The sequence below is a fragment of the Macaca fascicularis genome, chromosome 9 (assembly GCF_037993035.2).
Source record: "Macaca fascicularis isolate 582-1 chromosome 9, T2T-MFA8v1.1".
Taxonomy (NCBI): Eukaryota; Metazoa; Chordata; class Mammalia; order Primates; family Cercopithecidae; genus Macaca; species Macaca fascicularis.
Window position 1 is genome coordinate 113957601 of NC_088383.1, and position 25809 is coordinate 113983409.

Here is a 25809-nt window from a genome sequence, read left to right on the forward strand (position 1 = left end):
CAGGTTTGGTATCCTTACGATACCTGTTCCTTCTCCTTCACCTCTGACCTTGTCCAGTAAACAGATTATGCTTCTTCTCCCTGTCTTTTACTTCTTGCAACCTACAGTCATCCAGGATAGTGAGATGGATTCCTGAGAAGTCTTTCTACCTCCGGAGCACATGCTTCACCAAACCATCATATAAATCACTAACAGCTTAGTCCTTTCAAGCAGGCTTTATGTTCCCATCCTACTCAAGAACCTTTGAGGTACTCATTTCTTGTAAGACAAGTTCAAGCTTCTTAGCAGATATATAAGAACCTCCACATAGTCTTATTCTACTGATCTGAACTTACCCCCTCTTATGCCTGTATAAGAACACTTTATGGCCTGGGTGTGGACACTCACACCTGTAATCCCAGAACTTTGGGAGGCTGAGGTGGGTGGATCATGAGATCAGGAGTTCAAGACCAGCCTGGCCAACATGATGAAACCCCGTCTCTACTAAAAATGCAAAAATTAATTACCCGGGTGTGGTGGTGCACACCTGTAATCCCAGCTAGTCGGGAGGCTGAGGCAGGAGAATTGCTTAAACCTGGGAGGTGGAGGTTGCAGTGAGCTGAGATGGTGCTACTGCACTCCACCCTGGGCGAGAGAGCAAGACTATATCTTGGGGTGGGGGGAGATTGGGAAAGAACATTTATTATCTACCCAATCTCCTTAATTACCTTCTGAAAATACTTGCATTTTTTAGGTTCCAAGCCTTTGAGCATACTGTTTGTCTTCTGTTGACCTTCCAATACTCAACCGTCTTTCAAAGCCTTTTTCATGAAGTCTTCCTTCCTTTATTTTGAGCTCCTTTATCACTAATAACTGTCATTGTCTTCTTCATTGACATTGCCACCATCATCATATTAATAATGGCCACCATTTATTAAGAGCCTATAATATGCTTGACATTGTGATAAATGCCTCACGTGCATTACCTCCTTGAGTTATCAAACAACCCTGGAAATACTTTTTAGATAGTTTTGCCCATTTTATAGGTGAGAAAACTGAAGTTCAAAGAGGTTAGGTGACCTGGTCAGGATCACACAGCTATCAAGTGCTGGAACCAGGCCTTGAAACCATGTATTTGACTTCAAAGTTTGTGCACTTAACCACTTTGCTAATATATTCCATTTGGCTTAATTGCTTCCTACTCATTTATCCCTTATTTATGTATTCATTAAAGATAGTCATTGAGTTCCTGCAATGTATCAGGGAGTGTGCACTGGAGACTTAGTAGGGTCCTTGTCCTCAGAGTTTTATCTAATAGCACTCTTGAGACCTTTGCTACCTACCATCTCCCTCCTCAAACCTCCACCTCACCTACAATCTCTCTAGGAGAGGACTATCTCTGAATTTCACCAATGTGCTATGTCATCTTGCCTACCATTTCCTGGTGGTCTTGTCGTTAGATTTAAATTGATGTTTTTCAGCCGTTGGCCTTCAGGACTTGCTCATGTCTTGCTTTCTAGTTATCTACTGAGAGATGGTCTTGTCTCCCTAAGACCATATTTTTCTTTCTGACAGTGTTCCCACTGGTGCCTAGATTAGGTGATGCAGAGGCTGGCAAACCTTTGAGCAGCTGAATGCTTCCTCCAGAGACACTGCCTCACTTAGGCAGTTTTTGCAGGACCTCAGTGGCCTCTCAGTGGTGACAGATCTGCATCTTTGGAGCATATATCTGCATTTTGGAAGCACCAGAAGCCATTTGGAGCTTGATCAGATGCACAGAATGTTGGGCATGGCAGGGACTTTTGAGATCATTGATTCCAACCATCTCATTTTACAGAGAAAGAGAGTAATCAAACAGTGAAGCATTGTTTTTGGTTGGAAACAAAGAGTGTCTGTAACAACAAGACTAGAAACCCAATCAACCGTAACTTACGGGGCCTGCTGAATGCTTAAGTGTGAGCCACTGGAGATGGCTGATAGGGCCATGTTGCTGCCAGTCCTGATGACTGTTAACTGGCTGAGATACACTTTGTTTCTGACTGGTACTCTGGCTCCTGTCAGCACCTTGACTGGCCCAGTTGAGCACTCCCTTTACTCAGGGGAGCACCCATCTCAGGAAAAGTGCTGAGTTCCAGTGACTCTGAGAGGTCATGGGCTTGAGGAATGTCTGTGTTTGTTGAGAGGAATGGACTGTGAGGTACTGGATCCTTGAGCCAAGGCCCTTGCAGGCTTTTGCATGGATTGACCATGAAAATGGCTGTCTTCTCTTTCCAGTTATACTTTTTGCCTGGGCTTCTGCAGCCTTCTTGTTCCAAAGACTCCAGAACCAGGTATCTGAGATAAAATATGTTTTTCTGTTCAATAGTCAGATTGCTCAGATGATAGAAAGTGACTCTCTTCATCTTGTGAAGTCGCTGTTATTTTCCAGAGGAGAAATAGGGAATGGTGGTAAGACTGTTGTAGGAAGGAATGAAAGCCTGTCAAGAAACTAAGCTGATTCTTGCCTTATGCTTTATGTAGGTTTTCTCATTGAATCCTCCTAATAACACTGCTTGATGGCAATTATTATGCCCATGTTAGATGTGGGGAAACTGAGGCCTGGAAAGGTTAGGCAGTATTTCTGGTGTCGTGTTGCTGGTAGGTAGGAGAGCAGGAATTCTAACCTAATTTTGATGCCAAGCATTCTCCTTTTTAAACTTGCATGGCTTTCTAATAGGAAATGCCCATGGAGACCCCCTGAGCAGATGAGTCAGTGAAACCCTTGCCATGTGATACTTTGTGAAGCAGACGCTCAATTTCTACTGTTTAAATAAATGGTCGGGCGTTGAAGTAGAGCACATAGAATTTGGAATCATATGACCCGGGTTCAAGTTCCAGGATTGTCATTTGGTCAGTCACTTAACGTCTCCGAGTCTCTGTTTCCTCATTTTTATGACAGAGATAAAACACCTATGTCAGAGGGTCATGGTGAGGATTCAGTGAACTGTTTTAAGAGAAAGTGTTTTGTATAAAGCACTATGCAAATGTTAGTTACTTAATGCCACAGTGATTTAGGGTGACAGTCTTCCGAGAAATTAATTACAGAGTCTCAGTATCTGCCCGAGTCTTGATCCCTGACCTCAAGAAGCTTATAGTTGTGGTGAGGACAAGAGACTATGAAAATCAGAGGGGACAGGGCAAACGGTGCTGTAGATATATAAAAGCAATAGAAAACCAGAGAAAGGAAAGAGAACGGAAGAGCACGGTAGATGAGAGGGCTTTACACAGGAGCCCGAGCTGAACTGTAAAGGTTTGAAGTGAGAAGAAATTTGTGAGTGGGCATAGATTTAATAATAATGATAATACTAATAAGACATGTTGTAAGTTACAGTCCTCTTGGGACCCAGGAGTTGTTTGGTACAGAGCAGCTGTTCTCACAGGGACCCCTGGGGGCCTCCACCACTCTCTTCAGAGGATGGATAGAGTCAAAACTATTCCCTAATAATAATAAAATGTTATATGCCTTTTAAACTCTTATTTTCTTATGAATGTACAATGGAGTTTACTAGAGGCTACCTGACATATTTGATATTATCACAGATTGAATGTGGAAACAGATACGAGAATCCATGTATTTTCTATGAAACCAGATATTAAAGAACTTTGAAAGAAAAATTTGAAAAGTAAAGGAATGCTAGTTTTGTCATGAGATTGTTTTGTTTTGGAAACTATAGTTTTTTAAATTATATTATTGATGTTAACATGTAACAGGGTTATTGTTATTTTAAACTGAGTCAATTCTGTAAATTTTTCTCAGATGTAATTTCTGTTTTAATATGTATTGCTAGATATAACACACTTGAATTAAATATCTTGGGGTCTTTAGTAACTTTTAAAAGTATAAAGGAGTCCTGAGTCCTAAAAGTTTGAGGACCAACCACTGTTAAAGACATGGTATTCTGTTATGGAGATACAGTAAAGGACTCAGAGATTTTTATCACGCTTTGGCATCAATGTGTATGTCCTTTGATATCTTAGAGCATCTGTCTATGTACAGGAATTTCAAAATGATAATGCCCAATGTTGCAAGCATGCAGTGAAACTGGAACTTTTATACATTGTTAACAGAAGTGCAGGTTGGCCAGAGTATGTCTGTAAGGCAGTTTATAGCAAGAGCTTTAATGATAATTTTTATCCTTTGAACTAGTAATTGCACTTATATGAATCTATTCTAGGGAAACAAATAATGATACATACAAAGATTTATGTCTGACAATACATATTCAAGTTATTTAATACAAGATTTTGGCTAGAAACTGACCAACTGGCCAGAGAAGATAGTTAAAGTAAATTATGATGCATTCATGTTGTAAGGCTTTAAAATAAAATGATATTTTTGAAAAATATGTAACAATATGTGGAAATGCCTAAAATATTATGTTAAATGGAAAATCAGGACCCAAACTCTATAAATAATGACCCCAAATTTTGTAAACACACAAGGGTTAAAGAAAAACACACCAAAATGTTAACTGAGGTTTTTCTATATGATATGGCTATCTTGTGCATTATCCTTTTTCTAAAATTTAAGAGTATTTCTACCATAAATTTTCAGTATTTTTTTAAAAGACCCTAGGATGTGACATTCCTTTTATCCAAGGCTATGGAAACAATCTACTGAGCCAGCCCATGTCACGTGGGTTCAGACGAGCACTGCCTCAGATCTTGGAGGGGACACTTCTCTAAGAGTCACTGTGAAAGTTTAAGGCATATTCTATGACTTGACAATAAATCCAACTTCTAGCTAATTGCTTTTTCCTGCTTAGCCATTCAAAAGAAAGCTTAAAAAATACTGAGACTGCTTTTCATGCCCTACTCCTAGGGCCTATTGTCAAGAACAGTCAGTGTAAAATGTAGGATCCAATAGGCAGTTGTTTTAAATGATGTGCATCTAACACAGCACAGAGAGCATAGCAATCACTCCATAATTCTTACAAAGGAAGAGATAAATGAAATTTACGTTTCTGGACCCAAAAGGAGGTGAAGTTACTGTAGTATTAGAGGCTCAAAAAGGAGAGCTGTAATTGACTCCTTGGTAACTGGCAATTTCCTCTTCTTGCCTGTGTTGGGAGACACCACGTGTCGGAAGACTTTAGCCCTCTTTCTATTCTGGATGGCCAGTAGGATAACGGGTAAAACTGGTCCAGCACAAAGGAGTATCTGCTTTGCTATTAGTTTCTCACAGCAGAACAGTTTCAGTCAGAAGGGAATCTGTCTGAATGTGACTATTTCAGTCCCTGGGACATATTTTCTCAGTTTGAGGATTTACGCTGCATGGCATTATTCAGCATGATTTAGGGGTTAAAAGAGGCGTCCAAGGCAGTCCCTTGACTTCAGAGACCTTATTCTATCTGGAGAAAGAAGCATCATGCACAAAAAGTTAAATAACGACATAAAACAACAGCAGAAAACAGAAAAAGATGCGGTCCCAGAAAGCAGATACGATGCTCTCTGAGAGTGACGAAGATGCTGAGCACTGGGAAAGCAGAGGCAGGTAAGATCAGAGGCCCCATCGGGGAAGATGGCAGCAGAAGGAGATACTCTCTTCTCTCCTGGGCTGAAGACTCTGGGAGGGGAGAGATTTGCATTAATTGATAAAGTGATTAATGAAAGCATTGAGTGCCTTCCATGTGCAAGGCGTTGTGCTTATTACTGAGATGGAAAATATTTAAAGATGAGTGGGACACAGAATTTAGTTTCTTGGGGGTAGGAAGGTGGTCTGAAGGCTCTCCATCCATTCATGTTCCTTCATTAGGTGGCTGCACATTTTATCCTGGAGGTTTCTGGGTGTGCCCAAACAGATGTAATTGTGGACATGTCACAGGGCCCCAACCGGCTCTATGCAGTTTTAAAGAGAAATGATAAATATATTTATTTTTTAGACAGCGATGCCTTGCTAAAACTGTCCAGCACCTGCTAGTGTAGGACTCATTATTTTTTTCCCAGGAAAACTTAGTGGAAAAGTTGGGTCTGTTTTCCCTAGACTTTAATTTGTAAGTGTTGGCCACCTGCTGGAGGCTATCTTTGATTATGTGTAGCAGACTCCCCATCTTCCCATGTGTCTTTTGGCAGCTTACTGCTGATGTGGTGGGAATGAGGTGGCATTAGCCTGCCCACTGGGGTTATGTAGCTCTAACACAGCTGTTGTTTGCCCAGAAATGTATGAGGCAGTTTCTCCTTCAGTGATAATATTATTGGTCTACCATGGTATCCCCCAACAACTGACAGCAAAGTGAACCCTCTGACAGTAGGGCTATATAAGCTCCACAAAAGTCCTACGAAGGCAACATTTATATTCCCATTGAGCAGATATGAAACATGAGTTTACATCATTAGCCCGAGGCTCCACAGACTGGATTTGAATCCAAATCTGCTCGACTCTGAAATGAATCCTCTTATGATTCTGTTGGTCTGCCTTTTTGAATGCAGAAGCTTATCTGTAACTGGGTTCTCCTACAGATGTGTTAATTTGTTGATTAACAATGTCACTGTTTGGTAACAATCACTTTATTGCTATAATTTTTAACTACATGAGTGACACTTGGCTACATTTTTGTTTGAAAACATCTCAACATTACAAGTAAATTCAAGTGCTTCTAGCTACCTAACCCCAGCCCACCCCAGTTCCCTACCCAGTGGTAACTTCTATTAGTAGTTTTATATATTTTCCACTAGATTTTTGTATGTATTTATTTACATACGTATAAACTTAATGGAAATGTATTGCTTTGTTGTGTCTGGATAGACTGTGTGTGTGTAATATATTTAGTATTATGTCTTAGAGACTTCAGGTCAATAACTGATATCTGTTTTACTCTTGAATGCTGCTGAATAGTACTGTGTGTGTGTGTATGTGTGTGTGTGTGTGTGTGTGTGTGTGTGTGTGTGTGTGTGTGTGTAATATGCTTTATTTAGCCTCTCTCTGATGATTGTTATTCAGTTATGTTCATATCAACAGAGATGCAGTGAATTATGGGCTGTCATACCTTTTCATCGGCCTGTTTGTGTGCTCTTTCTTTTCCCTGGAGGGCTTCTTTCTTTCCCTTATGTGCATGATACAAATAGGTCTTTTGGCTGATAGGTTAGATTTTTTGGCCTTTTAAAACCTAAATATAACAACTCACCACCCTATTATCTGAACTGAAGGTCTTCAGTGAGAACTAATGTGTTCACACCAAAGAAAGAAAGGAAAAGAAAGAAACTGAAGATCTGAATGTTGGCCCAACCCCACATACTTCAGCCTCTGTCCTAGCTGAGATGTGTGCTGGGAAGCTGGTGGATCTACAGCTTATCTGATCTAAACCACGAATTCTGCATGACTGGTCTCCAAAGACAGCGAACCTCCAATTTCCCACATTTAGAACCTGTGATGGCTCTCATTCAAATAGTGGGGGCGGGAGGAAATAGAGATGAATTAATTATCCTGTATCATTGCCTCTCTTTGTGAGACTAGACAATGCAGCCAGGAGTCAGGTAACAAGAGGTCAGGGAGAGCTGTGTAAGCTTCTGCATTGGCATCAGCCTTCCTGTGGAGTTTCTGAAGCAGAGGGTAGGGCAATACCCACTTGGAGAATGAAGCTATTTAAATGACTTGCTTTTGGCTTCAGGTCTGAAATTAGTTATCTGGATGGTTATTTGTGGTCAGGCTGGGCTTCTGCCATTGCAAAGATACAGATTAATGTGGCTTTGGGCACTGGCCCTAAAATGAGGAGTGGAATAGGCCAGAGGGGAACATCAATGCTTTTCCATCACAACTCTCTGAACAGCCTTTGGTCTGGAGCTGTGCTGTGGGAAGTCCTGACCCTGACCTTGGAATGGGCTGCGGTTCACCACACACCAGAGCACCTGATAGCCTATGGTCTTTGATTGTTGACAATCCTCAGTGTATCTCAGTGGAGTATACCTGAAGGAGCTGCTAGTGGGTGCTCCCCAAGGCCTGGCACTTGGAAGCATAATTCTATCTTTTGATTCCCCAGGCAACTGGGTCTTGTCATCCGTTCATGGTAACAATTGGAACCAGTGTCCACAAATCCTTTAATGATTTATTGGGTATCCATGTGCCTCACCCCTATTAAGTGTAGGGAGTATAAATCAAGAAAAAGAAAACAAGGTGATTTCCCTTGAGGACAGTACAATCAGGGGTATTCATAAAAATGACAGCCATAAGCATATACGGAACAAGGGCTTTTAGCAGATGCTAAGCTAGGTATCTTATCACTCTTCATTGAATCTGAGTAACAACAACCCTATTGTCTGAGCTGAGGATCAGAGACATGAAAAGCTTGCATAGCTAGTTCTGGCTCTGAGTTCAGTTGTCTTTGTACTACTCCAATCTTCTTGTTTTCTTTATGTAGAACTGTGCTCTGCACTTTCAGAAATTTAAAACAAAATTCATTTGTGATTGTTCTTTCAAGAAGCTTTTAGCAATTGCTGAAAAGATCAAAAGCATATCTGTATATTCAGAGAATAAATAGGGAGCTCTTAGGTGCAATTGGTATAAATGCAGAGGAGGGTGTGGGTGGGAATTGTAGGAAAGATTTTTGTAGTACAATGAGTACTAGAGCTGGGAGTCAACAAGGAGACAATCTGGACATTGGAGGCAATGGTAAAGCAAAGCAGGTAAACTACGAAGGCATTGAATGCCAGACAGAGGCAGATGTTTGACCTGGTGTGGCAGCCAGGCAGGGAAGGATGCTCTAGGGCATCAGAGATCCAGGCAGGAATCTTGAGAAGTTGTCTTAGAGACAAAAGCAGGATGAGAACATGACTGGGGACAGGGAGGGGGGGCGGTGGGATAGAGGTAGAGGCTGATATTCTCTACCTCTAGCTGATACCAGCTAGAACAGCACCACCAAATCATACCCCTCCTGCTTTTGCAAACCCCTCCCTTTCATTTTGCTATTGTGCTTGGCTTGTTTGGAGCTGCAAAAGGGCAGAGTTGAGTAGTTGTGGCGGAGGTCCACATAACCCAAAATATTTACTATCTGGTTGTTTTGCAGGAAAAAAAGTTTATCAGCCTGAGCCAGAGCTACTTTAAATGCCCAGAAAGGGAAAGCAAAGCACAGTGTGCCTAGCCCATGTCAGATGCCATGGTTGATAAATGTATGCAAAGGAACGAGCCAAACATGGAAACGCAGGAGTTGCTGAGAGGAAAGGAACAACCACAACTGTGGTTGTTTGCCAATTTTAGATTGTATCCCTTAGAAGGCAGACCACTGAGGAGATGAATTCTGACTGGTGAAAGATGCCAGAGTTAATGATCCCTAGTTTTGCAGAGCTCAGGGGCAAGAAGAGGAGAGGAAATGAAGAGAGGGCTGAGGACTAGGGTGGTAAACACCAGGAGAAGGTGCTGACTGGATAAGGTAATCCATGTGCTCACCCAGATCAAGAACATCAGATGGCCCCGTGAGAGCTGGCAGAGTGCCTATCTCTGGCCAGACTGGGGCATTAGGACAGGGAGGTTGAGCTGCAGTTCAGCTCTACTGAGAGGCTGACTTGGCTGCATCAACTGGATGTCTTTTCTGTTTTTTTTTTTCTTTTAAAATAGCAGCCCATATGCTTATTGCCACCAGCCTCTCCTCCAGAAGTTCACTAGAGGAGTGGGAGCTTGCTGGGTAGATAAAAAGCATATGGTAACTCAAACCTCCACTCCTGGAATTGTCAGTGGGAGAGTGGCCCTGTGGGAAAGACCAAGTGTATGGCAGGTCAGGCTGGGGGTTCCTCCCACAATGTACTAGTCTGCACTAAGTCCTTCCGAATGCCTCCGGATGAGACAAGAACTCAGTGAACAGTTTCAGGACTCAGACTAGGAGTTGATGCCGTAGAATAGTCCCGAGCACCTCTGGAAAGTTGAAGAGGGAGGATGCCTAGTCTGCCAGTCAGCGTCAGGTACCTGGAGAGTAACATGAGTGATAGGTAGCTGACAGGACCTGCCAGATGATGAGCAGGTGCCTGAGCAGGTGGTGAAGCCAAGGAGCAGTGTCTCTTTGGAGGTACAGCCTCCTTGGAGAAGACGTTGTCAATAGCCAGTGAAGTAGAAGTTATGCCTAGAGGTGACCCACATGGAGGTGCCACCCCAGAAAAACTTTTCTTTACAAATACACAAGAAGCCATGCATGTGAATGTTCATTGTAACATTGTTTATAATAGCAAATTAAAAAAAATACTTCTCAGTGGTTTGAAAGGATAAAGAATGGTTTATTCATAAGTTGAAACACTAGATAGCAGTTAAAGTGAATCAATGACCACTAGGTGTGTAACATGGATACATCTCAAGCTGAATATTGGGTGAAATAAGCAAGCTGCAGAACATATCCTATGCGATAACACTTATGTACATGTAAAAACACTCAAAAAGATTATATGTTGTTTATGCACACAAACACTTGTTAAATCTAATAGTGGCCAAATGATGGGCATTGCATTGTATTTTTCTGTGTGCTGGAAATAATTCATAAGGAAAAAAAAGAACAAGGGAGAGAGACACACACATGTGTGTGCGCACACATGTGACAGTGGAATGGGGTTGGGGTAACTGGATCCAGGGCATGGGAGCCAGAGCCCCGTGGCTACACTCACCTCATGCACCACCTTCCAGGTTAGCTGTGTGCACTGAAAAATTCAGAATGGTAACTGGCAGAGTGCCAGGCCCATGGCTGGCTCAGTGCACTGGTGTCATGGTTCCAGTGTTCTGAACATTTCAGTCTTATGAACCTAGTGCCAAGATTTGGGAGGCTAGCTTTAAAATTGATGAGATGAGCCTGTTTTCTCTAAGTGACCCCACCGGCTGGTGTCTGGAATCACAAAGTAGAGAAGATGGTTTGCTTTCTTGTAAGAGCAAGTTCTGCCAGCATAACTGTCTCTGGCAATGGGGCTGAGACCTCTCTAACATTGGCCCCTCACCCCAGGCCAAATGGGCCCACAGAATGCTGTGGTGAGGGCAGTGTGCAGTGGCCATCCTGGAAAGGACAGAGTCAAGGGCACTGTTGGTTCCATAGGCTCCCAGGCTCCCTGAGGTATCTTCACCAAATAGGACTTGTTCCTCTCGGACTAAGTGAGCAGAACCTGCCAGAGGCATGGAGGAGGCTGAGACGTAGAGGGTGTCCTTTGTTGGGAAGTCCCTCTTTTCAGCAGCCACTTTTGGAAAATAGCAAAGTCAGTGTTAATGTGTCATGCAGCTTGTGAAAGTGAGACCATGTGTGGTGACCAGCATACTATCTTTTGTGAGAGTTATTTGGATTCAGGAAGGAAGTTTGTTGTGACTTCCATCAGTCCTGCAGGGATCGCTGAGAATTTAGCTCTTCTAAGATTTTTGCTATAGATAGTATGAGGAAAAGATGCTAGCTGGAAAACAACTTAGCATTGTGTTGGTGGTTTAATAAAATTTAAGATCCATAAGGGACCTTAGGATTATGTAAGTAAACCTCTCATGTTAATGATGGAATGGAACTTGACAAAGATGCTTTCCTTAACCAAACTTGAGTTAGAATCCTCTGAGCTCTTTTTAAACTAGGCTCCCCAGCTTGGGCATGTTCTCAAGAGTCCAATTTTTAACAAGAATCCTTCTAAGTCAGGTTAGCCAGAATCTCCCAACCTCTGTTGCTAATCAAAGTCCTCATCCACCACTATAATCTAGGTAATATCTGATCACCCTGGCCTGCATTCAGCAAGAATCTTGTTAGATTAGTTTAGCAAAGAATTACCCTCTCCTTTTAGCAATTTTTCATCCACTGACCTCTCCTCTGACTCATCAAAAATTCCCACTTTTCCTTGTTCTATTTGGAGTTGAGCCCTATGTCTTTCCCCTACTGCAAAATCCCATTGCAATAGTCCCTCTACATATTGCAGTAGTCCTGAATAAAGTTTACTTAATCATTTTAACCAGTGTCAGAATAATTTTTAACAGCCTTCAAAAAGTGGCTTGTCCAGGGTAACACATTGAGTGCATTTGAAAATCAGTTCTACAGTCTCGATTTCTAGGCTCCAGCTTCAATGTTCTTTCTCCACACCATGCTGCCTTTATGCCTTCAAGAGTGTAGAATTTAGAAGTAATTAACTCTATAAAATATTTTACTTGGATTAATAAAAATGCAAATGACAGCCTCTAGAGATCATGGTCTATCTCCACTCTTGCACTGCATAGGATAGTTGCTCAGGGTGATTTGTCATTTAACCTTAATTCTAGTACAAGTGAATTACAGACCCTTCCCTAGGACAGAACTTGCTAGACTGTACCGTCTGCACTGTTGTGCTAGCATCGAAAGCATCAAGCGTGTTTTCTAGGCATTGTTTGCTGTGTGTTGAATTACCACTAGACATCAGTAGTTGGTTAAAAACTTGCGAGTAGGTTTGGAAAAGCTCATTTATCCATTCATTCTTACAAGTAAAGACAAATTAAAACAATACAAAAACTAATACTTTCGGCACTTGCTTTGTACCTGGCATGGTGCAAGACACTGGAGCTGTTATAAAAAATGGTTCTTGTCTTCAAGGAGTTACAGCCAAGGAAGAGATCACAGAATAAGGACAGTATAGCCAAACCAACAGATAAATGCTTAAATAGAAATGCGTACAAGATAGTACGAGACCACAAAGGAGATTGTGATTAATTCCCTCCGCGAAAGCTGGAAAAGGATGATGTTGGAGTTAGATGTTGAGGGTTGGAGGAAAATTTGCCAAGTAGAGGAAACAGGGATGGATAGTTCAGACAAGGAGATGATGCATACAGAAGCAGAGGGCAGTGAGAATGTAGGACATGCTCAGGAAAGTTTAGCGAGGCTGGAGAGAAAGGGCCAGAGGAGCAAGTGGCTGGGAATGGGTCCAGAAAGGGAGGTTGAAGCCAGATTTTACAAGACTTAGCTTGGAAGATTCAGCTTGACTGTGTGCAATGGGCAATTACTACCAAGGAGCGAGGTGGACAGATCTGGGGTAGAAAAATAGCCTGGTAACAGCGTGGAGGATGCGTGGGGGAGGGAGAAGACTCAAGAAGAGCATCAAATTGGGGGATTGTTGCAAACATGATGATATATGAGCCACAGCATTGGTGTGACGATGGAAAGGATACCAGGGATCTAAGTTATTTAGGAAATAGAATCATTAAGACTTGAAGAGTGATCTGGGTTGTAGAGAGAAAGACAAGGACAAAGATTGATAGTGATTCCCAGAGCTTCTGTGCCTGCAGTAGACAAAAGTCAGAGAATAAGAAGTCAGCTTTTGGGGGACTGATGATTAAAGTTAGCATAACCGATTATCATGTGGAGCCAGTAGCCTAGAGAAGGTTTGAAATATTGACGTTTGTTTATTCAGTAAACATGCTGAGTATGCATAATGTGTAAAACTTTGTTCTGTACATTTTGGAGAAAGGAGAAATGAATGAATGCCTCTTCACTTTGGTTTTTTTTTTTAACATTTTAGTGTACCTGCATTCTGTTTTAGTATACTTGCATTCTGTTAGGAGGTTTCCCATGTCTTATATTTTTGTAACCTCACAAATGCCTTGTGAGACTAAATTATCCCATTTTTTTTTTTTTTTTTTTTTTTTGAGACAGAGTCTCGCTCTGTCACTTAGGCTGGAGTACTGTGGCACAGTCTTGGCTCACTACAACCTCCGCCTCCTGGGTTCAAGCGATTCTTCTGCCTTAGCTTCCCTGAGCTGGGACTACAGGTGCCTGCCACCATGCCTGGCTAATTTTTGTATTTTTAGTACAGATGGGATTTCACTATCTTGGCCAGGCTGGTCTCAAATTCCTGACCGCAGGTGATCCACCCACCTCGGCCTCCCAAAGTACTGGGATTACAGGTGTGAGCCACCACACCCGGAATCTTCATTCCTCAGATAGGGAACCTGAGGCTCCAGCAGGGTAAATAACTTGTGCATGGTCATGTAACAAGAGAGCTCTGGATGTAGGAATGAAACAGCGATTTTGCTACACCCAAAGTTCATGTTCTTTCCTCTTATGAAGGAAGTTTTATGATGTTCCTTAATTCTTTGAGGAGCTTACATTGTGGTTGGGGAAACAGAAAAGAAATCAATCATGCCACTATTGAAAAGTTAGAAAAGAGACATGTACAGTGTGCCTTGGGTGCCTAAGGATGGAGAAATTTGTTCTGGTGCAGAAAAGAGACGAGCAGTGATTGGGAGGAGGGCTAGAGAAGCTTTTACAGAGGAGGTGCAGGTGGGTGTTTACACTGGGCCCAGGGACCAGGAATCTGCCATCTTGGATGAGGGTGGGGATGACTCTTAATGGTCCTCACATTGGGAAGGAGGTTGAGGTGGGAGAATGGCTTAAGCCTGGGAATTTGAGGCGCAAGCCATCAGGCTGATGTGATGCTATGATTGTGCCACTACACTCCATCCAGGCTGGGCAACAGAGTGAGAACCTGTCTCTTAAAAAAGAAGACAAAGGTTATATAGTTTTAAGTACTAAGCTTCTGAAGCTAAGTTGTTGGCCAGGGAAGCACTGATTAGCATTAGAAGGTGGATAAAGGCTCAAAGCAAAGGCTGGAGCTGGTGGTTACTAGGGCATCAAATGCCAGTTCAAAGCAAGGCTCAGAGCCAGAGTTGGGAATTGAGATTGTGGCGGATTTCAGGCCCTTACAAGGTCAGTTGACTACAGAGAAAATGCATTGACCTCTGTGTCCTTCTAAAGCTTGAGTTGGAGAAGTTTTGTAAGTCTAGCCAAGGCTAGTGATGACGGGAAGAGGAGGTGAGAACTGATGATACAGATGGTGGAAAAAGGGAAGGAGGTCTCTGTGGGGTAGGTTTTGGGGGCAGGCGAACAGTATGGCAGGGAGATCAACTAATTTAATCTCACTGTTTGGCACCCTATCTCCCTTCTGTACCACAGAAGGCAGGATGGAAAGAAAGGAGCCTCTACTTCTGGTTTTGGCATCAGTTGGTGTGCTGGAGAGGAGGAGCAGGTAGCCAGCAGGATCACTGGAATGGTGAACCCCTCCCCTGTAAGCAGCCCAGTGCCATGGGCTTTTCACCCTGGACACACCCACATCATTGTCCCCATGTAAAGCATCCAACCCTCTGCCTGGTGTGGTCTCATTTAGCCATTGGACCCCATAAGTTCTCTGGAGTTATGAGGTTCTAGGGATCTCCAAGGGTCCCTTGCTTCAGGCTCAATGGAGTGTGTATGAAGTTGGTTGTACCCTGGTGACCTCGGGAGATAGCCTGGCCACTCTTCCATGACCTCTACACACAACTCCCATATAGAGGGTCTGCTGGCGGGAACTTGTGTGCTTCCACAGCTCCACACAGAGCCGGGGTGGGCGAGGGGCGGAGGGTGAGGCTGAGCATCATGGGAGTCAGGTAGTCTCCAGCAGCTCCTTTCACCAAGCAATTTCACAAAGGGCAAAAAAGTAGGTCTCTGAGAAAGGCTGGGAGCAAAGGGGAGCACGCTTAGGTAGTAAGCAGATGCATTAGCCTAATTGCTCTTCTAAAATTAATGGGGCTTTTTATCTCTGAAGAACACTTTTAAGCACTCATGTGATTTTGGAAGAAAGGTGCTGGTCGGTCGGTGGAGAGCCTGGCTTCTCTTTAGACATAGCTGCCTATTGATAAAACGATCTTTCCCTTTCTGTTTTCTCTTTTACCTGCAGGTCGACAGATTATGGCACCACCTATGAAAAGCTGAATGACAAAGTGGGGTTGAAGACTGTCCTCAGTTACCTCTATGTCAATCCCACCAACAAAAGGAAGGTAAGAGGCTGGGTCAGTAGGTCCTGAGCACTCCTGCTGGGTCGCTGTGCTGATTAGGGCCAGAGGTTAAGGAAAAAACTCAGTAGTCATGGAATCACTTACAGAGGCCTGATTTATATGCCGGAAACTTCATAAATGCTGTTTGTAATTCTAACAACAGCCTTGATAGTAATAATAATAATAGTGACAGCAGCAGTGATAGTAATGCCACCAGTAAAACTATGTACCTCATCTCACTTATCCTCACAATGAATCTATGGGATAAAAACTATTATGGTCCCCATTTTGCAAGAGAAGCTCAGAGAGATGAAGTAACTTTCTGCCCTGAATCAGGTGGTGGTTAACACATCTAGAATGTAAGCGTGGGTTTGCTCGACTTTAGAGTTGAGTCTTTCCACAGCCTGCCTCTTGCTGGTACATTTTTTGAGAACCCCTTATTCCCAGGAGATTGTTTCTGCCACATGAACGAAAGGCTGCTCCTGGCTTCTTCAACTTGAAGCTGAGCTGCTTCTGAGGCAGAGGGCAGACCAGGCTCCTCTGGCACCTCTGCTTCTCTGTTTTCCTCTTGATTTAGCAGCCAGGATGAAATCATATAAGGTCAGACCTTGGCCATGGAAATCTACTGGGAGGAGGAGTCCTGGGTTCTATGGAACAATGAGCAGTTTTAGAAAACAAATACTGCACCGTATATTATCTTTGGGGAGATGTGCTCTTTCTCCAGCTAAGAAAGCACTGTTATTTAGAAACTTAGGCAGACATGATTCAAATACATGCACCAAAATGATCACATTAAAGGTCATTTTAATATTTCTAAAAAGCTAAAAAAAAAAAAAAAATGGCACCACCAGACTCTTCTCTTGCAGTCTGATTTGCATTCCCCCGTCATTTTGCCAGGGCTTTCTTCCTCAAGGTAAGCTCAGGAGTGAGCTTCAAACCATTGTGTGGATGTCTCTGATCTCTAATATGGTAGAGTCCAAACTGTGGCTGGGAATTGTGGCTGTTTATGCTGCTCAGAGTGGAGCAGCTTTGACCCTTAGCAGCATAATGTGCATCCATAGACTTTCTCCTCACCTCCACCTCCAGTGCCCCTAAGTACACCCAGCAAAGGGAGGAAGCAGAATTGTTGGCTTCTGGTTCAGCATTGGTGATAGATAGCCAAAGGATCCAGTTAGCTGTAGGGGGCTCTCAGGCCCTAGACTGTGCCAACTAGGCAAGTGCCAAAGCTTTGATCATCAGGCTGGCTGTTTAGGCACCTGTTATTGATTTTATTTGAGTAGTTTATTTTTGCTTTGTCCCAAACCTTTGTCATTTTCACATTTTTCAGTATCATTATTAAATTATTGGATTTTGAGAGCTAGAAGAAAGCACAGATTTCACCTAGATGAGTGGTTATTAATAGTTTCTTTTAATTTGTTTATTTTTAGATTAACATATTATATGTATTTATATTGTACAACATAATGTTTTGAAGTACATATGCGTTGTGGAATGGTTAAATCTAGCTAATTAACAAATGCAATAACTCACAGTTACTTTGTGGTGAGAACACTTAATATCTACTCTCATCATTTTTCAAGAAAACAATATATTGCCATTAACTATAGTCATCATGCTCTACAATAGATATCTTGAACTTATTCCTCCTATATAACTGTAATTATGTATTTTTTTTTACCAGTGTCTCCCAAACATGCCTCCCCTTTAACCATTCAACCCCTATTAACCACCATTCTAATATCTAATTCTGAGATTAACTCTTTTAGATTCCACATATGCATGAGATCAAATGGTATTTGTCTGTCTGTGTCTGGCTTATTTAACTTAGCATAATGTCTTCAGGTTCATTCATGTTGTCACAAAAGATAAGATTTCCCTTTTTATGGCTGAATAGTATTTTATTTTGTCTATGTACCAAATTTTCTTCATTCATCCATTGATAGACACTTAGGTTGATCTTATATCATGGCTATTGTGAGTAGTGCCGCAATAAACATGAGAGTGCAGAAATCTCTTGGACTTACTGGTTTCATTTTCTTTGGATGTATACCCAGTAGTCGAATTGCTTGTTCATATGGTAGCTCTATTTTTAAGTTTTGAGGAACTCCATACTGTTTTCTATAATAGCAGTACTAATTTACATTCCCACCAACAGTGTGCCTAACAGTTTTTGAACTGCAAGTCTTTTACACATGTGATTAAAGTTCTAGGCGGCCTCTTTAGAAATATGTCTATGCCACAAAAATTTTCATACATTTTGAGGACTTTGTGAACACCTCAGATCCCACTCATGAACCCAAGATGTCCATGGAGTCTCGGTTAGAAATCGTTTATCCATGCCAACAATCTCATTTTACAGATGAGAAAATTGAAGTCAAAAAAGCTCACATAGCCAGATAGAAAAAGGAGTCAGGTTTAGAACCCAGGACTCTTGATTGTCAGGCCAGATTTATTTGCATCAGCTCATCTTTTGCACCTTTTCTTCATATACAGTGATAGCGTAGGGGTTCAAAATTGCTTTATGATCTTGAATTAAAGCTTAATTCCATGTCCTTGATGGGCACATGATGAGTTGACTGAATTAAGCCAGCAGTGATGGTTTTCAGTTCTTCTCCTGCCCTTCTCCCTTCTTGAGAAGGAAGCAGAGGCCCACAGAGGACAACTGCCCCACCCAGGCAACTCAGCAGATTAGGGGCAGCCTTGTCAGTTGGTCTGATGACTCCTAGTTTAGTGCTCCTGCCATCCCACACAGGTGGCTTGAGCATATTGGCTCTCAGTGGGCGTATGCACTTTGGGTGAAGCAAGAACTGGATATTTGGCACATGAAAAGTGCCCTGCAGCACTGATCACTGTCTTGTATCTGGGCCACAACAGAATTAATCGTATTTTCATGTAGATGATAGATAGGCCATTTTTGTGAGGATTTTCCTAAATGGCTCATAAAGGTTTGTACCTGTTTGTATCTGTTTTGGAATTCATCTGTCATGTATGTTTCCTCCTAGAAAATATCATAATGATGTTTCTTTTTGTCTTTTGCTGTTTTTTTTTCCTACTCCTGACAGTCTGAACTCTCCTTAGTGCAACTAAGAAGTTCTTAGAAGTGATGGAGACAAGGGATGGATTAAGGCAGATTCTGTGGGTAGGAAGGAACATAGAGTTGGGATTTGGCTGTCACTGGCACGGGAATACCACCTCCATTTATCCTTCCCCATGGTGACGTTCAGGCAGTGGGCTCAGGAGCCATTTCTCACAGCAACTATTGCTCAATAAACAGAAGTCAGGCCTATTTTGTTGTCTGGCCTGAGAAACATCACCAAGTATAGTTAACTCCCATCTAGTAGGCACTGCCACCCAGGAAGTTAAACACACCGACATTTTCTTCACTCAGATTGGGGAAAAGTAAGCAGCAAGTCAATGGTATGGGTTTATTTTTTTAGAGAATAACAATACAAATTAACGTTTGTAGCCAGGCATGGGGGCTCATGCCTGTAATCCCAGCACTTTGGGAGACTGAGGTGGGTGGATCACCTGAGGTCAGGAGATCGAGACCAGCCTGGCCAACATGGAGAAACCCCGTCTCTACTAAAAATACAAAATTAGCCAGGCGTGGTGGTACATGCCGTAATCCCAGCTACTCAGGAGGCTGAGGCAGGAGAATCGCTTGAACCCGGGAGGCAGAGATTGCGGTGAGCAGAGGTTGTGCACTCCAGCCTGGGCAACAAGGGTGAAACTCCGTCTCAAGAAAAACAAACAAACAAAAAAGAAATTAATGAATGTTCATAAGGGTCCTACATGATCTGAAGTGCTTTCTGAATCATCCAAGAAAAAATGAAATTGGATTCATTTTCATTTTACTAAGTGGTATGTATTGTATTCTGAGCCTCTTGATGTTGACGTTGCACATGTAGTCTACATTCTGACTTTCTCATAACCAGTATATTCAGCTTAGTAGAAATCCCCTTTCTCCAGCCACTTAGGCAAAATGACAATTTGATATAAATAAAAATACTCTTATTTGTTTCTTTATTAGTCTAGAGCTCTGGAACCTTGTAATACAACTTTGTTTTTAAGTTTCCTTCTTTATGTCTTCAAGTTTAAACTTATGGTCATATGGATACTCATCTCAGCTTGTGTTAGGCAAGATGGTTTGGATTTGGTTAGTACCCAAATTATCTGTAGCAACCCATTTCATCAGTCAGCCAATGGCAGTAGTCTGTGGCAGATTTTTGAGTTCATCTTGTAGAAGCACTTGCTTTTCACCTAATGAGTTATTTATTTAACAGATGGCTGCTGCTTTCTTTGGAGGCTGTGAATACATCAAATGAGATCTGTTGCCCCTGGCAAAACAGTAAATTGAGCTTGTATTTATATAGTTGCTCCCAAAGCTAATTGTTGATTTTTTAAACAGTTTTGAACAACATAAAATTATCCAAATACAGATAGTTAATAAAGCGTTAAGTTGGAAGGAAGCAGAGGTGTTAACCTGTGTATAGTTTCATTCTACCAGTAATCATCCCAGTTAGCACTAACTGAGCAGCTACTATCCTAAACTCCCTTTTAAGAGTTTTAGCCACATGATCTCTAATCCTCCCAGCCATTTTGAAAGTAGGCAGGGTAAGAAAATAGACTCTGATAAATTACCCCAAGACTATATTGCTATAAATGGTAGATCTACAGCAGCTTTCCCAATGGGTTTATTTTGGGGACAAATTAGTCATTCAGCAATTCTGGGCTTCCTGGAGGTAGCTGGGATTTAGACTGGGAGTACTGTCTTTCTCACAGGCTGTGAGCAGGGTATAATCATTTCATCTAGTGGGTTTTATAATTCCCTGTCTAAATGAGAGTATTGATATGAAATGCACGAAGCTGCTTCAGTTGAAGTTGTCCTAGACTGCTGTTCTGTGGCATGGTCGCATCAGCATTATTTTTATGACCTTGACCCACTCTGACTATTTGATGTGAATTTTGTATACCCAGTTGTTTGCCTTTCTCCGGCCATTGGCCAATTAGCTCATTGCCTGGGTTTGAGCCCAACTTCCTTATGGGAGCTCAGCATTGCTGAATGTATCAGAGCCTGGTACCTGAAGATGAGGAATGGTATATTAGCTCTGGAAGCAGGAGAGTGCACGGTTTGCCTCCCGGAGGAGTGGCTCCATTATGGTGTGGCTAGTGAGCTCTAGCTCCCAGCTTCTTCTTCCCCTTGCAGGAGATAAACATCCCTGGGTTCCCAGAACTCATTACTGTCAGTTGATTCTTGTCCTCAGGCCCATGCAGAATGGCAAGTGTCAAAGTCAAGTTTGCTGTGCTTTGTAAAAACAGGCTGAAGGCTTTGTGCCTTAACCAGAGAGGAACCTGACTCCCATGGGCGAGCTTATTTGAGAATGAATCTTTGAGTGGACAGGGAAATGCAGGCGTGTTATTGTCTAATTGGCTCCAAAGTGACTGCTACCTGCAACTTTGGAGACAGTGTATTGGAAATGGCAGAGAGTGCACACTGGTCTAACAGCCAGAGAATGTGACCAAATTACTACAATTAGAGCTACATGTCTCTCTCTCTCTCTCTCTCTCTCTCTCTCTCTCTCTCTCTCTGTGTGTGTGTGTGTGTGTGTGTGTATGTGATTGTGTGTGATGAAAACTATAAGGTCTGACATCAGTATAGGCTAATGAGTTGTTTCTATTGAGCTTCTAATAAGTTCTAGGCACTGGGCTAAGCTCCTTACTACATGTTATTCTAAGTTTTACTATTAATCTCCTGAGCTTGGTAGTTTTATCCCCATTTGACAGACGAAGAAACTGAGGCTCAAGCAGATAGACACTTAATTTTGGAAAATAGCTAATAAGAGGGGGTCCAGGATTCCTGTTCACCTCTATCTGCCCACAGGGTTGGTGCCACTGCCACAGGTATAAAGACCAGGTGAGTTGTAGTCATCACTCTATTAGTGGTAACGCTGTTGCCTGGGGTTTTCTGTTCATTAGTGTTAGAGGATTAGCAGTTTCTTGGAGGAGGAGGGGAGCATTACATCCTGCATTCCTAATTGATTTACCAGTGAGAAGGATAATTACTTCCAGGCTACCCTGCAGAAATACAGTGGGAATTACCAGTGAGAGTCTTACAGTGAGCAAGCTGCTTTTGTCAAGCTGTTCAAGAGGCACCGCGTGCGTGGTTTGGAGGCTGGTTATGCCATTGTCGCTCTCTGGATACAGCACATAACCCTGAGCTATCTTTAAAACCCTGGAAAACCTTTAACCAAAACACAGCACAGAATTTTAAAATACCAAACTCCCAAGATAGTTGGAGGGTCAGGGAAAGTAAGTGGCGGGGTAACACACTTTCAGTCCACAAATATTAAAGTCTCTTACACTAAAGTAAGGCCAAAAAGGTGGAAAGGTAATTTTAGGCTGTTGAACAATCTTTTTAAAATGTCTACCTCTGAGCAAAGTATGTTGTGAGGAAGGGAGTTTCCTGCTTTCAGAAATGTGCAATTTACTTGGGCAGACACGATGCATCCAAGAAAATGACTGCCTACATAGACCTGGGTCTCAAATTCTGATGCATGCAGGGGCCAGAAGATAATGGCAAGGAAGATGTGGGCCTGGTAGAGACTTGGAAGCCCTTCTGTAAAGGGCCTTTCACCATTAGGTTCCAAATGACTGTTGTCATGTGAAAATGAGAGCCCAGCATAGCCAGTTATTGTTAACATCCTTGCTATTATGTTCTGAGTTTTAAAGAGATTTTTCTTTGCTTTGCTTTTCTTTTTTTTTTTTTTTTTTGAGACAGAGTCTTACTCTGTCGTCCAGGTTGGAGTGCAGTGGCGCAATCTCAGCTTACTGCAAGCTCTGTCTCCCAGGTTCATGCCATTCTCCTGCTTCAGCCTCCCGAGTAGCTGGGACTACAGGTGCCCACCACCATGCCCGGCTAGTTTTTTGTATTTTTTAGTAGAGATGGGGTTTCACCGTGTTAGCCAGGATGGTCTTGATCTCCTGACCTCGTGATTTGCCCGCTTCGGCCTCCCAAAGTGCTGGGATTACAGGTGTGAGCCACCGTGCCAGGCCTTAAAGAGATTTTTCTATATACATTTTAATATGAAATGTCTGTGTTTTGAACTATTTAGGAGGTGGAGTTCAGGGCTTGGGGGCGCTGTACCAAATCTACTATTATCCCTGTTTCCAGTTGGCAGCGTGTGGCATATTCGGAGTGGTAGCTAAGTGTACAGGTGAAAAGTTGGTGTTTGCAAAGTGGTCTTTAGAGTCACAGGAGAACACTTTGTGGACTCTTGCTGTGTACCTGCACTGATACCGTTATTTGTGTGAGAGACAGTTGAGTGTGGCTTACAGAGATTTCCCTTTGACTCAAAGGAAGCACATGGTTGATCCTTCAGTGCAAAGGGACTTTTTGTGTCGTCGTAGGGTAAGACCACTAGAGTAGGGGTAGGAGGCAGATGACTGCTTTCTGCTCCTGGTTTTGCCCTTGAGTAACTCAGTGTCTTTATATAGGCCACTCCCCTCCCAGGGCCTTCATTTCTCTATTTGTATAATGGCAAGTTTATGTTCTATGCTTTTTGGAGCCCCTTCCAGCTCAGGTCATCTGGATGGCCACCATTTAGACAGTGTTTCTCAGAGGGCTTTGCGGTACCACGTGATGATTCATGGATTCTGTGGCTCATTGGATAACCTATTGGGAAGTCCTTAGAAAGTGTAATCCTCATAGCTCTTAGTTCTATGACTACATGTTGGCTGGTCAAGCCCTGTTACCCAGGCTATCTTTTCTGAAGTTACAGTTCCTTGGTCAAAAGGTGGGTCCCTGAAACACACTGGCTCTGCTGGTAGAGGTCAGAGCAGCAGCACTACTTGCCAGCACAATTGAGGGGTTCTATCAGCATGAACCAATGCAACTTCATAGGAGCATCATAGTCGTTACCCAGGGACTGTCAACCCTCCTCCTGCAGGCAGGAGAGTTAGAGATGCTGCCTGGACCTGTTCTAGTAACCTAGAATAGAGGACACCAAATGTTGCAATAGGGAATGGGAAGTTAGCTCTGCTGTACCACACTCCCTCACGTCCATTGACTTAATGATGCATCAACCAGACGTCTCTCCTCTGTGAGCCGTTCTTTTTCTCTTCACAAAATGCGCATAATAACCCATCTGTTAAGGAGCAAAGAAGTCTCTGTTAGTGCTAGAATCTGCTTCTGTTCATAAAGGCAACAAGTGTCTGTGATAATAATGGCAATGACAAAAAACCATAATATAAGAAGGAGCTAGAATTTTTTGAGAGTTTGCTGTGTGCTGAAAATTATCCTAAATGCTTTGCATGAATTAACTCATTTAATATTTCAACAGCAACTGTATGATGTTGGCACTATCATGATGCAATTTACAGATGATGGACGTTTGGCACTGAGATGTTAGGAGTTTGCTCAGATTTGTTGCTGATGGTCATGTGTCTTGGTCTAATGTGCTCATTTAACTCATTTCCGCTCATATTTAAGTCTTAGACTCACTGCATATTGGAGTTTAAAGGGCTCTCAGAGACTGTATAGACCCTCACTGAACAGAAGAGGCCACTCAGGGACTTGTCTGAGGTCATAGAGTCACTTGCCTCAGAGCTGGGGCTGGAGCAGTTTACTGACTCCTAGTCTAGTAGTCTCTGCCAAGCCCATAAGGCTGGTGACAGCTGGAGAACTCTGATCTGATAGAGAACCTCGACTGGGAATAAGGTGAGCACAAATATGAACGGTAGGAAGATAGCATTCCACATCAGTCCTGCTGAATGTCAGTGGTGGATATCCACAGCCTCTCAGTACTCCACTCTGAAAGCCCAAAGGGCATTGCAGCTGGAATCTCATTTCAAATGAACCTGGGTGGGAAACCAAGCCTTGCATTAAAAACTGGCCAGAATGGTTGAGCAGCATGACAAAGGCCAAATGGCTTGATAAGGAAACAAGAGGCTGGGTCCTTGGGAGATGAGCTATCTGGGAAAAGAATCAGGATTTCTGTTTTAAGCCTTTCTGTTAACTAGCTGTATGGCATTGGGAAGTCATTTAAATTCTCTGATCCTCACCTTCTCAATTTGTAAAATGGGGATAAAAGATCACTTACCTGTCCCCTCTTTTTAGAAGTATAACTAGCATGTTAGATATACTTGGGTGGGAGGGTCGTTAGCATTTTTTTGTGAATTGTTCTTAATGCCGTCCACTAGCTCCCATGCCTGGTCAGCAAAATGCTTTAATTTTTTTAAAAAAAATTTACTTTAAGTTCTGGGATACATGTGCAGAGCGTGCAGGTTTGTTACATAGGTGTATGTGTGCCATGGTGATTTGCTGTACCTATCAACTCGTCATCTAGGTTTTAAGCCCTGGATGTATTAGATATTTGTCCTAATCCTCTCCCTCCCCTTGCCCTCACCCCCTGACAGACCCTGGTGTGTGATGTTCCCCTCCCTGTGTCCATGTGTTCTCACTGTTCAACTCCCACTATGAGTGAGAACATGTGATGTTTGGTTTTCTGTTCCTGTGTTAGTTTGCTGAGAATGATGGTTTCCAGCTTCATCCATGTCCCGGCAAAGAGCATGAACTCAGAATGCTTTAATTTTTAACTGTGGAACACATGACTCGGTTGAGTCTTTTTTTCTTTTTTAAGAAAAGTAAATGCTGAATTGGGGAAGTTAACATAGGCATGTTGCCTTATATTAGAATGACCTGGTTAGATCACTTAATTTTTATTTGTCCAAGGCAAACATATAAGGAATATGCACTACCAGAATAACTCCCCCTGGCGGCAGAAACCATGCTCCAAGCCCATTTGAGGTGCTAATTGCTTTTTGCCACTTTTCAGTGGGCATTGCCCTGGTAGTGTGAATCCCGTCAATTCAGCGGATGAGTGGGGAAATGAATATTTTCCCCCAAATCTTTAGGCAAAAGTAGGTTTTTGTTTGTTTGGGGCTTTTGGGTTTCTTTTTCCTCTTTTGGTTTTCACTTTTAAATCTTAAATGTTATTATTGAAGGCTGCAGGTATGGCAGGCAATGAGCAGGTGAAGAACCAATGGAAAAATGTCCCAAAACTGACATGTTAGCTGATAGGCTTCTGAAT

The 25809-nt window shown here is 42.5% G+C and overlaps 1 protein-coding gene across 3 annotated transcripts in view; it reads left to right on the top strand.

Moving 5' to 3' along the window:
- The window catches only part of SORCS3 (sortilin related VPS10 domain containing receptor 3), a 621240-nt gene that overhangs the window by 256423 nt on the left and 339008 nt on the right, over positions 1-25809 (top strand). For all 3 annotated transcript variants that reach the window (XM_005566376.4, XM_074000806.1, XM_045361488.3), the window contains exon 3: positions 15625-15724. In XM_005566376.4, coding sequence (XP_005566433.1) covers positions 15625-15724 — 100 coding nt within the window. The remainder of the gene's footprint in view (positions 1-15624; positions 15725-25809) is intronic.